The sequence below is a fragment of the Eurytemora carolleeae genome, unplaced genomic scaffold (assembly GCF_000591075.1).
Source record: "Eurytemora carolleeae unplaced genomic scaffold, Eaff_2.0 scaffold565, whole genome shotgun sequence".
NCBI lineage: Eukaryota > Metazoa > Arthropoda > Copepoda > Calanoida > Temoridae > Eurytemora > Eurytemora carolleeae.
Window position 1 is genome coordinate 47,613 of NW_019396477.1, and position 13,983 is coordinate 61,595.

Consider the following 13,983-nt stretch of genomic DNA (forward strand, 5'->3'; position numbering starts at 1 on the left):
AATTATGTTTATCTTGTTTAAACAAATGCACGAAAAAGTAAAAATTAGAGTCTAGTTAATAGCTACAAAATCAACATCATTTTCGCGGAAATGTATAATGTAAAGTGTGTGCATGTTTGGAAATTAAATGATATATAAGGCTTCTTAGTACTTATTAAATGTTCAAGGTTACATTAAATAAACAGAAAAACCCACTTAAAAGTGCAGACTCGCAGGCAAACTCAATAGTGTAGTTGGAAAAGTTCAGGAGCAATGATGTTTCTTCTTTTTCTCCCACTGCTGTTTCAACCTGGGGCTTCTACACTTAACAGAAATATAATAGTGGCAAGCAGAAATAAAACTTTCTTAGGCAACGGAAGAAATATATTGAGAATTGTCATTGTATTAAGCTGCAAAGAAAGAACCACAAAACTCTAGAATAGAAAGACGACGTCAAAACTCAAGATATGATTTTAAATAGACCAATGAAAATGAAATACATCAATTGTTCAGTGTACAGTGCCCATTTCACTTTAAAAAATGGATTTTAAAGCTTTTTAACAACATCAAATACACAAAATATTGCTTTAATGTCGTCTTCGTATTCAACTATTTTCTGGTTCTCACTGTACTTATTATATTTGTCTGAAGACGTTAAACACAGAGTATAAAATAAAACAAAATGTGCTCAAAACATTTTGATTAATATTATCAGAGTTGGTAACCCTGCGGATAGGATTGTAATCAGAATAAATTCAATATATTAGAGTTTATTAACTTTGAAATGACGTAAGACAAAAAAAATTGGAAAAACGATCTAAAAACTGTTGTTACAGCACGCTCGTTTGAACACGTTTTTTTTTTAATAGTTTTTTGGTCGTTTTCTTGCATATATCTTCTGCCAGGGTCACAATTCGACATAGTTACAGAAATGAAAATGTTTAGAATAAAAGTCATTCACTACTCTTACATTATACACAATTTTGTTCTAAAAGAACATAAACCAAAAAACGGCTGAAAAACAAACCATCTCGATATTTTTTGAATCTGCAGATTATTTTATTTTTCTATTCGATATCCCGCATGGAGAAGAATAATTTAATGAAGAGATTAAGCATTGATCCTCATCATAAAAGTGTCCGCAGTGGATATCAAGATCAGTATCTTTAATACAAAAGTTCACAGCTTGATCCTCATCATAAAAGTGTCCGCAGTGGATATCAAGATCAGTATTTAATACAAAAGTTCACAGCTTGATCCTCATCATAAAAGTGTCCGCAGTGGATATCAAGATCAGTATTTAATACAAAAGTTCACAGCTTGATCCTCATCATAAAAGTGTCCGCAGTGGATATCAAGATCAGTATTTAATACAAAAGTTCACAGCTTGATCCTCATCATAAAAGTGTCCGCAGTGGATATCAAGATCAGTATTTAATACAAAAGTTCACAGCTTGATCCTCATCATAAAAGTGTCCGCAGTGGATATCAAGATCAGTATTTAATACAAAAGTTCACAGCTTGATCCTCATCATAAAAGTGTCCGCAGTGGATATCAAGATCAGTATCTTTAATACAAAAGTTCACAGTTTGTTCGTAAATTCCCATTCCCTTTCTCTCTCAAAAGAATTAATTATTTTTTATTCAACATGTTTCCCAAAAAAAACATCATTTTTGTCTTGTCAAAAAAATAGATATTAATATAATGCATAAATAACAAATAAAAGTCAAACCAAATTTTTTAAAATAGGTCATTTAAACACCTAGATTTTTATGTATTCTTATATTAATTATTTTGCTACAAAGGAAATTAGATATAAATTATACAAGATAAGTTTAGTCTGACTTGTTATTGTACCAATTTGTAGAAGGACCTATAGTATTTCGTGTCAGTTAGACAGCCAAATATCCTTTAATGTTAAAGAATCGGATCAGAAATACAGGGTGATCCACGAAACTGGAAGGTCTGCATTTATTGTGCGAAAATGGGTTGAACCCATTGACGTCTGAAAGGCATAAATTCTTTTATTTCTTTCACTAATTATAGAAGATGACTGTTCCTCTGAATCCCCTAAATCTGCTGGTAAAATGCCTCCACAGTCTCCTCCGTTAAAAATCCCTTTCCGTTCCCTGCCTGGAGTAAACATGACGGATTTTACTATTTGCGCTAGATTTAAAGAATACAGCTTCAGTCATGGTATATTCAGGTAATCTACCACATATAAATTGCATACTAGCTGGAATACCCGGCGATGCCCAAAGAATTTTAAAGAAAAAACAGAATTTAGAGAAAAAAATTTTTAATTGGTTTAGCCTATACCAACCCTGTGGTACAAATGGGTTTCCTCAAAAAAACGTCAAGCAAAATTTGTCGAGCTGTGAAAAAAAGTCCTTGAAATAAAAAGTCTCTGAAAATAAAGTCCTACCAGTTTGAGACTTTCTTTTTTAGAACTTTCTGACTTATTTTATTGCTTTTTTTCTTCAAATTAATTTTCTTTAGGAGTTTAATTTCTATGATCTTATTTCCTGAGACTTATTGGCAGCCCCAATATTATTTCATATAAAAGCCCCAATAATCTAAAACGATCAGGACTTTATTTCCAGTTACAATTTGTGCAAGGACTTCAGAAAATTAGGACTTTTTCACCAATATTTTTATTTCCATGTTTTTTTTCGAGAACATTTTTTCCTGTCACTATCTTTTATAGTTTTTGGCCAGCTATAACTAACATATGTGCACGAAGAGCCTTATTATTTTGAAATTTATAATATTACGACCCTGAAAGTCATATTTTGTGTAAGATGTGCTTTTTCATAATTAAGAATCCAAAATGGTGGCGAGGATTGGTTTGTCTTTAGAACATTGAAAAATCTTGGAATAAATTTACATCTCATCAGTTTATTTCATCAGGTATTAAGGGTCCCAATAAACATGACAATTTGAAGCTCGTCTTTGATCTTTAAATAATTTGCGACGTTCTTGAGTTAATAATCACAAAATACCCCTAATACCGGCATTTCCAAAATGTGATGTCTTTTTTGTGCTTTCAATAATTCCGGAGTTATAAAAATTTCGTTCAGATTTAGACAATTTTCGTTTTATTTAACAAAATTGAAATCTTATTCTTGATAACTCAAGCAGCACAAACAAGTCAGACCACATTTTGGAAATGCCAGGACTACAAAGAAAGTTTTATGGCTTTTGTTTCAAGAATCAAATATATTATATTAGGTGGACGACTTTATGTCACAAATATATTATATTAGGTGGACGACTTTATGTCACAAATATATTATATTAGGTGGACGACTTTATGTCACAAATATATTATATTAGGTGGACGACTTTATGTCACAAATATATTATATTAGGTGGACGACTTTATGTCACAAATATATTATATTAGGTGGACGACTTTATGTCACAAATATATTATATTAGGTGGACGACTTTATGTCACAAATATATTATATTAGGTGGACGACTTTATGTCACAAATATATTATATTAGGTGGACGACNTTTGTTTATGTTTTGACTGCATACGGTTGTACTTTGTAAAAGAAGAAACTTGCAGTATACAAACAGTGTAAACTTGTCCGTCTTCACTGTTCATCTTCCGGATGCATTATTGACCCATCTATACAGCCATTTACCGTTTTCATAAATTAAACTTTAGCAGACATAATTATTATGGCTTTTGAAATAAGGTACTACAATGCTAATTCATAACAAAGACGATATCGAATTCGTCACTGAATTCCCATGTCTTTTGGGACACCCTGTACAAATAACATTCTTTTAATTCTCAATGAACCCAGTTTCGAGGGCTAAAAACTGGTTTAGCAGTCTGTTTACATTCTAATTAGGCTTATGTCGAAACACATCTAAAGGTTCGACATGAGAGGGGGTAAGTGGGGCGGGGGGCTTTATTCCTCTTGCACAAATGCATCTATACATATTTCCCTTGTCCGTCTGTATACATTACAATGAAAAATTTGCTCTTTGATAAATATTCAAAAACAATGAATTAATTTACTTCGCTCCTTTTTATATTTTTACGTGTAACTATAACTCAGGACTATATTTCTAGATGATTTAGAACACATTCCTGATATGAAAGGCATTCCCGACTTAAGACGCATTATTGATAATAAGAACGCGTTCCTGATTTTAAACGCTAGTTCTCATGAAACGTTAGTTCTCATGAAAACGTTCGTTCCTCAGGAACGACGCCAGGCCCTAACTATAGTACAAATATGTGTATGTGAGTTAATAAGGAAACCCCGCACATTTTTTATAGCTTTCTGGATCTTTATAGAGGGGCCATATAAACTACTGAAAAACGAGCACCTAAAAAAACACAAATCCTCTTTCAATCCAGAAATAAAAATCCTGAAAGAAAAAGACACTAAAGTCAAAAGTAAAAAGTTTTTTATTGTTTTTTTTTCAACATTAATTAGATTTCATGATGGAACTGAAGGAACAAAAATTATGAGAATCTTTTTTTTTATATTTCAAACTTGTACAGAGTTCATTATAGTTTAAAATAATAGATAGCATATAAATATTCTTCTTATGCTGAGATTTAAAAAAAATCTAATTTGAATCTTGATTAAAATTGTTTTAGAGTGAACTGTTTCGAGCAGATTTGTCTCCTATCACCTGGCACAGCATTTGTATGTCCATAGGGAAAATAAATTCTTCAATCAAAACTTTAAAAATAAAAAAAATAAAAAATCTTGAATCTTTTCTTTAAAAAGAAAATTTGTGTCTAAAAACTAATAATGATAGTGTTATGATTAGTAAACAATACTGGTCCAATTTATATAGAAGGTGTCCCACGAAACATGACAGTTGGAGAACAGTTTAAAATGTCTTCTTCAATCATTTGATAAGTTTTTTGATACTAAAGAGACTAATAACATTATTTATAGGTAACCGCCAAATAATTCCTTGGAAAAAAAGATTCCGGAAAAAAGTCCTAAAATTTCACACTAAAAAAGTCCTATGGAAAAAAGTCCTTTCATTAAAAAGTCTCAGGAAAAAAAGTCCCATGGAATCCAAAACACAGGACTTTATTTCCAGTGACATATTTTCCAAGGACTTGAGAAAATTCGGACTTTTTTCCAAAGTTTTTATTTCCAGGTTTTTTTCCAGAAACTTTTTCCCCGAGACTTTCTTACATAAATTATATATTTATATGACAGTTACATCATAGTAAAATTTATTTCATAGTAAAATATATACGAGTAAAAATTTTTTTAAAGAAATAAACTGCAAAAAGTCGTTAGAATCTAATAAAGTATGTGAAAAAAGACATTTAAAATTATTCACCAGCTATCATGTTTCGTGGGACACCCTGTATGAAAAAACGTCAAAAAGAAATTATGATTTAGAAAAAAGAACAAAATATTTTAAGTTATGCAGGTTTAAAATTATGAAGATTTTCTTTTTAGAACTAAAAACTTTGAGGTTGAAGATTGTCAGGGAAAAAAGATGCAAATAAACTACAGTGAATCTCAGCTCTGATATCATGTACTACAGTGAAACCCTTAATAACGAATACATCGGAAGAATTTATCAAATGTCGTCTTGACAATTTTTCAATGAGTTTTATACTATAATACGTAAATTTCAGTATTTGCGAAAATAAACAAATAGCCATGAATATGCGGGAACAGTTTTAAAGAGCTCCATATAATCATTTAATTAAAAAACTAAATATCTACAACATTTCATTATCTGACAGTGAAGAATACGACATTTGATGAATTCTTTCGATGTATTCGTTATTAAGGGTTTCACTGTATTATAGCGCATATGCTTTGTTTCCGTCTCAAATAAAAATCTGAGCTTTTACCACAAACTTGAATTTTCTAACCCTATATCTTAGCAACCCAATGTCGCAAACCCATGAATTCTGTTAGATAAAATAGGATAGAAAGTTCACATCATCAGGTTGCAAAGATATGGGGATAGCCAAATTCAAGTTTGCGAGGAAAGCTCAGTTTCTTTGACATGCGAGGCATCTAATCGATAAAATTATCCCTCTCAAAAGTTGAAAATCATGTTGAAAAAAAACATTTAAACATTTCTTAATTTAAAAAAAAGTCAATCTTTCAAAACTATCTCATTTTGGCATTGAAACCTATACTTTCTGTAATGAAACCTGTGTCAAAATTGAATGAATTTGAGCCACGGCTTAAATCCGCCAAAAACCGGTTTAAATTGTGCGTCGGCTTAAATTTTGAAAAATTGAATACAATTTTAAGTGGAACCAACCATATTTATTCCGCGGCCCAAATTCTTTAAATTCGGCCTCTGCTTTATTTAGTTAAACAGCTAATCTTTTGATAAATAGTGATGGAGAATTAGTCAAAGACATTGTTGACGAACATCTTCTCAATGCCACTGTTATTACAACTGATAACCTGACAATGAACATTCTGGAAGAAGATGATCATGCAATATCAGACATTAATGTCTGGAGCAGTGCTCTGCAAGGTTAGTTTCTTAACCCTATCCGGATTGTGATATTTTTGTCATATATAGCANGGGCAGTGTGATAAATGTATATAGTCCAACTTTTCAAGGCCTATTCATTAAAAAAATAGACCTCTAAAGGTAGGATTTGGAAAAAGTTTTAAAAGTACGTCGGAAATGTTTCCAAAAATTATTATTATTACTTTTGACAAATATTAACATTTGACACATGTTATCAAATCTATTTTTCAAGGGATTATCAAATATATAAATTTTAGCCCTGTAGCTAATCTTACGTTTAAATTTTTTTTTTGAAAGATGTTGAAGAAATGAAGAGCTAATGTAGGCTGTTTTTTGAGTTATTTAGAAAAAAAACACAAGGGGGGAAACTCCCCCCCCCCCAAATGGTGAAATGGTGAAAAAGATTTGATTGAAAGGGTGCAAACAATAGTTGTTAATAGAACAGTCCTTTAAATCCACTGTCAACATAACAGTCCTTTAAATATACTGTCACCAATGTGAAAATTAAAAAACCTTGGTATCTGAATTTTCTGTAAAATATATAACGGATTGGCAAAAGAAAACAAAGCACTAAAAGGAATTGAGTTTTTGGCACAAACTCAAATTGCATAGCTCATTATCTTTGCTACTTGATGGTGTAAATCTTTGATATGTCAAACTTAGACCAATGGATCATAGAAATATTAAAAGTTTATGATCCGGGTTGCAAAGATATGGATTTCTGAGTTTGTGGCAAATACTTCTCATAATTTGAAAAGTCTGCATCTATTCAAAACTTTTTTATTTCATGTAACATTCAAGATCTTGAAATGATTAACTGGACTCTCTGCATACACGGAGATATTGGGGGTAACCTCATATCCTGGAGTCAGATAGATGATTACAGGAACCAAACCAACATCTTGTTGAAAACTATGAATCTTCAAGCCTTCTGTCGAGCTTCTTCCCCAGGCGTCAAATTTCTCCCCAATAAACGAACCTTCCATCAATCCATTGAAGCGTGTAGAAAGTTTAGATCAGAAATTTACACCTTTAACGATTCAGTTGCAAATACTTACACATTTGACATAAACATCCCAGGAGATGATCCGATCTGGTCTGGGTATACGGACTTCAAGGTGGAAGGAGAGTTTAGAGCACTATCAGGGGATTGGTTTGTAACTTCCTCTAGGTTGATCTGGAGATGGGGAGAACCAAATGGAAATGAATCTGAAAACTGTGCAGTGATCCCTGGCGTGTATTCAAACCAACTTAACGACTATCCCTGCAACTCTGATGCAATCACAGCTTGTAACATCAAAGAGGTTCCAAAATTTCATTTCCAAGGACATCAGTTTGAAGAGGAAGCTTTTATCATGAACATGGCTGAACATCTAACCAGGGACCAATATTACTTTCAAGGCTATTATGGGACTACTATCACAAGTGAGTATGAGCCCGAGGAAAATAAATACGAATGGACCTTCCTGAATGGAGAATACAAATATGAAACGTGTACGCCTGATCTTCCAATCGGTACATGGGACTGGAAATATGATGACGACAAGGTTATATGGATGAATTTAAATGCGTGCAATAATTCTGAGTTTAGTTGCAGGGATGGTGAATGTATTTCTAAATGGAAGAGATGTAATCACATCTTGTTCGAATGTGAGGATAAGTCCGATGAAGCTGATTGCAAGCATATTGAATTAAAAACTGGATACAACAAAGTTGTTCCACCGAATGCTGCGAATGAAGAGATAACAATACTTAACATGACGATATGGATCAAACATGTGTTAAACATGGATATCAATAATATGAAATTGTCTTTATTATTTGAAATAAAAACTGAATGGCAAGACAACAGGGTTTATTTTTTAAATGTTCACAGAAACTGGAGTTCTAACCTCTTAGAACTAGAGGAATGGCAGAATATCTGGGTTCCTAACTTTCTCTTCTTAAACGCAGAAACAACTTTAACATCTGCAGAACAAGCTGGAGAACCAACTAGTCTTATGTATTTGAAACTTCTCAATGAAACCCACCAGCCGAAAGATTCATCTAAATTAGTACAAGATTTTTACTACGACGGTATGGATGTAGTGATATCTAAAGATAACTTTTACACAATGGATTTTCTCTGCTTGTTTGATTTTGCTTATTATCCATTTGATTACCAAACCTGCTCGATCAGGATAACTCCACAAACATCCAGACCAGATTTGATTGATTTTAATGTAAACACATCACTTTTGTTCTCAACCTATTCAACGTACACCATAACCTTGGAATCCACTCTTATCGGATATGATTCAAATCACAGAGCCAAGACTGTTGAAGTTTCCCTGAAATTTAAAAGAAATGTGGTTCCTATAGTTCTAAACACCTACCTACCAACAGTAATACTAACCATCATTAACCAACTTACAAACCATTTCATAGGACAAGAAATGTTCGAAGCAATCATCTCAATAAATGCTTCTGTTTTGATGACGATCGCATCCTTGTTTATTGCAACTTTTAACACCCTGCCGAATACAGTTTATATAAAGATGATTGATATCTGGATGATTGTGACCTTTGTTTATCCATTTATCATCATTCTCCTCCACACCTGCATTCATGTCATCAGAAAGTCTAATCAGGTACTGGACCTTTTTAATGGGACAGTAAGAGACCCTCCATGCAAAAATGGCAATGCCCGATTTACAACAGTTCCATTAATAGTGATGTCTAATCAAGTTTATGAATTAGATATCCATGTTTTTGTTTACTTAAACTGTCTATTTACCTTTGTAGTTTCTCTGAAGAAGTGACTTGCGAATTTAAAAATAAAGAATTTTAAACTCATAAAAGCTAAGTTATCTTCCCCATTTTTGATCAAATTAAGGTTTAAGGGTACTGTTGTAAATCGGGCATTGCTATTTTTCAGGGTTTGGAGGGTTACTTGAAATTACGCTTACAGACTCTTTCAGTAAAGTCTTTAATAGTGCTAAGGGACAGTATTTATGAATAAAGAACATTAGTTGAACTAGAGAGGATAGTGAACTAATTTTCTAATATGGAAAGAAGTGCACTAGATTAGTAGTTCAACTTACCTCAGCTACTTCTCACTGTTTATTAAATCTGACGAATAATGTGTACAATTTTGTTTTTGTTATGCTTAATTTGACCTAAACTAAGCTAAGTGTTATTAAAAATGTCCAACAAGAAGTCTGTCTTAATAAATAAAACTGTTTGTAACAGACACAACTGTTAATTTTTCACTTGTTAACTGAACTCATTTCCAATGCTATTTTTATCTCTCCTTTAAAAACTATGATTAATTTATAAATGATTAAGAAAATGATATTTTATTTAGTATTATTTAGAAAAAGAATATGAGGATTCTGAATGGTCTGGTTATTACTGGAAAATTGATTTTACCAGGAGGATTTCTTATATTTTCTTTTGTCTATTTTTTAGTTGGATTCAGGAATGTTTTCAATTAAATAAAAGGAACCTTGATTTTCCAACAGTTTTGAATAATACGTTTCTAAACTTGATATGAAAAAAGGCTATTTTTTTCTTCAAATAAAACCGTTCTGACTTGAAATTTGAAAACTTGACAATAAAGCTAGTATTATAACTTCCAGCTTTTGCTTTTTATCTCAAATGATCTATTCAATTAAAAATCGCTATTCAAACCTTGTATTTATGCATGGGACAGCCTGTTTTATTTTTGGTATTTTCAAAAAACATATTTAGTGTAAATTTTAAACATCACATGTGTCTTAAGATTTTATTTGTAGAGTCACTGTATGTATGTATAACCTGAAATAGCAGCTTTAATAAATTTTTTATCAATAATCTGTTTTAATCGAAAACCTATACATGTGATTACTGATTAGATTAACTTTTGATGTTAACAAAAGAAAAAACAATAGGAAGACCAATGCAATGTAAACAAAATGATAATCCTAAACTACAAGTGGAACAAAGATCCAGAGATGTTAATTAGACAATTTCCAAAAGGCATTTTCCCAAACGGCAACCTTCCAAGGGTATTTTCCCAAGCGGCAACCTTCCAAGGGTATTTCCCCAAGCAGCAACCTCCCAAGGGTATTTTCTTAAGTGGCAACCTTTCAATGGTATTTCCCCTAGCGGTAACCTTCCAAGGGTATTTTCCAAGTGGCAACCTTCCAAGGATATTTTCCCAAGTGGCAATCTTTCATTGGTATTTTCCCTAGCGGCAACCTTCCAAGGATATTTTCCCAATTGTCAACCTTTCAATGGTATTTTCCCAAGCGGCAACCTTCCAAGGGTATTTTCCAAGTGGCAACCTTCCAAGGATATTTTCCCAGTGGCAACCTTTCAATGGTATTTTCCCAAGCGGCAACCTTCCAAGGGTATTTCCAAGTGGCAACCTTCCAAGGGTATTTTCCAAGTGGCAACCTTCCAAGGATATTTTCCCAAGTGGCAACCTTTCAATGGTATTTCCCCTAGCGGCAACCTTACAAGGGTATTTTCCAAGTGGCAACCTTCCAAGGATATTTTCCCAAGTTGCAACCTTTCAATGGTATTTTCCCAAGTTGCAACCTTCCAAGGGTATTNTGCAGCGCTCGGTCTCCTAGCCCATCCTAGCTGCTCGGCGCTCATGGCAGCCTGTGGCGCATTAGAAGGCCTGACCTAACCTTTGGGAAGTTGCCACTTGTGAAATTCTGAATTGGGAAGTCACCCTCGGAAAAACCTTTGGGAAAATAGATGACAACAATCCAGACAGCTTTTAAAAGTGGCAATTTCCGGACCATATCAACCCTAAAGTGTCGCAACACATTAGCTTCACCTCACCAACTTACTTACACTTTTGCGTAACCCTATCCATGTACACTTTAAAAATTTTAATATCCTGTTTTTATCTTTGTTTTTAAGGCTGCAAAATATTTATCGATTCTTGAAATGATTTGTGTGTTGGAAAACATATTTAGATTATTTTTTTATTTTTTTTTAAACAATCATCCCTAGCGAACCCATCGGATGCTAAAATGTTAATAACAGAAATCGAAATCTTAATATTGTTTTAATGACAAAAATATCGCATACACCAATAAGAAATGGTTTAAATCAAACTTATTTCAAGTTGTATTTTAATTTGGTTTCTCGATATTTTTTCAAATAGATGATAACGAAATCAGGATTTTAAACTTATAATATGCGAACTTACAAAACAAAGTTCTGCAAAATCGACACTTAATCAATTTTTCTCCGGGGATTGATGGGTTGTAGTAAAAACCATACTCCATAAACTGCTCTCAAACCCGTATCTATTCAGGTGCAATTCAGTTTTACTTAGCTATACAATGCCTAAACCCGGACACCATCTCATCAGCTATCAATGTCTACACGGACACAAGCTCAAAATTGATTAGCACCAAACCAATGGGCGCAATCAGCTATTTATGTCTAAATGGACACAAGCACTTAACTATCCATGCCTCAATTAGGGTGCGATCTTGAGCTATCAATGCCTTAACTAGGACACATCTTTTAAACTATCAATGCCTCAACTTTGAGACATGATCTTGAGCTATCAATGCCTCAACTAGGACACNGAGGGGAGGGGGTATAATCATACACAGTTCCTTCTCTTAACACCTACCAGCTCTACATTAACCTCTCTCTAAATTTGATAATACCCCTTTGTCACCCTGTAATATAAGACATACCGTGTAATAAACTGTTACAGGGTGTACACCAAACATAGTCCAAAAATTTAAACTTCTTCTTTTTTACTTTCATAATTGGATGTTATATTTTTCTAAATGTTTGTTTCTTACAAAATCTTATTTGATAAACTCATAGCATACGAGTTATACTGAGTATGCAAATGCATACTAGATACTATTTTTTCGAGATCATATGGAAGGCCGGGGGGAGACATTTTTGTGAGATTTGAGATCCAAATAAAGGGATAATTGGAAACGTACGAAAAGGCCCCCCCTCCCGGACCCGCATCAGGTTGCGCCTATGAGGTATTTCCCATGCAATGAGTAGTTGTAGTCGCATTAGTATCTGCATTTACCAATATATTGAAGAATTTTAACGAAGGTTCGAGACCCGTTTACCAAGAGATACCGAATATAGATTAAAACATACCCACAAATAGATGGATAGATAGATAGATACATAGATAAATAGATAGATAGATAGATAGATAGATAAAAAGATAGATAGATAGATAGATAGATAGATAGATAGATAGATAGATAGATAGATAGATAGATAGATAAGTAGACAAAAAGATATACATATAGAGAAATAGACAGTTAGATAAATAGATGAATAGACAAAAAGATATACAGATATAGATATAGATTGATATACATATCGTTCACCAATACAACATAGATAGACAATAGACAAATATATTAAACCAAACAAATAGATAAAAGAATCGATTTACCAAACAGATTGAATTTGAAAAACAAACAAATTGATAAAGATAAATGAAACTGCATAGATGATGCAGAAAGCAAATGTAAACAAAGATAAACTATATAAAAAGATAATACAGACTGATGAACCAACGACCATAGTTACATAAACAGACAAATATCAAACCCTGTTCAGATTAACATGGACTAAATATTAACAGAAAATGGTTAACCGTAAGGCTGGGTTATCCGGGCCGGGGGAGGGGGGGTCCCTTGATCTTCATTTTTTTAGCCATATCGACATCGTTTTTATTTAAAAAAAAATTGCTATTACAGACAAACAGCATAAGTAGAAAAATATATAAACATAACAACACTCCCTCCCCGCACCCTGTCCTGCCCCCCCCCCTCTCCCCATCCCCCTGTCTACTTAAGAGAAGAATGTATATATTTCCCCCTGTCACCATCTGCGCCCTCTCTTATCTTGAATTTGAACTAATTAAACCGAGCTGAAAGTAGAGGGGAGAAGGACTGGTTTACACTTTGACAAGACAACCTCAGTTTCAGACAGGGGTTCAAGGAAATAACATAGATTTGGTTGAGAGGATACTTTTTTATATAAAAGGGATATAAAGTGAGAAAAGGGACTTTATATCGCTGCTTCATCTGAGTAACAATGAGGAAGATATCGTCTTAACCCTGCTAGAAGATTTTGCAAAATAAGACAGACAAGACAGACATATTAGAGATTTTGCAAAATAGTTTGCATATTTGAAATGGTATAGTCCAGGGCTTTTTTAAATGTACAGTCTATAATTTTTTGGACATTAAGTTTTTGCAAACATTTTTACTATATAATTCGATTTTGCCAAAAAAAATTTCAATTTTTGAAGATATGCAATTGTTTTTGCAGATTCTAAAAGTAGAACATAAGAGCTTTATCAATGATGTATCATTTATCATATTTGGACATCAAACATGGGATTTAGAGGGGGGGGATCTGGTTTTTATTACTCAGTTGTGAATCAGACATGCCAAGGCCGTATAGGATTAGGTCTAAAGTCCCTTAAATATCATTGATGTCTGTTTTTAACAATCC

At 33.0% G+C, this 13,983-nt stretch overlaps 1 protein-coding gene across 1 annotated transcript; it reads left to right on the plus strand.

The window, feature by feature from the left end:
- The first annotated feature begins 247 nt into the window (after positions 1 to 247).
- On the plus strand, positions 248 to 10,235 carry LOC111703991 (uncharacterized). Its single transcript, XM_023476093.1, has 8 exons — positions 248 to 349; positions 2,027 to 2,186; positions 2,803 to 2,890; positions 4,610 to 4,670; positions 5,439 to 5,469; positions 6,344 to 6,486; positions 7,288 to 9,116; positions 9,843 to 10,235. The coding sequence occupies exons 1-8, from the start codon at positions 253 to 255 to the stop codon at positions 9,960 to 9,962; spliced, it is 2,529 nt and encodes an 842-aa protein (XP_023331861.1). The 5' UTR covers positions 248 to 252; the 3' UTR covers positions 9,963 to 10,235.
- Positions 10,236 to 13,983: the final 3,748 nt, after the last annotated feature.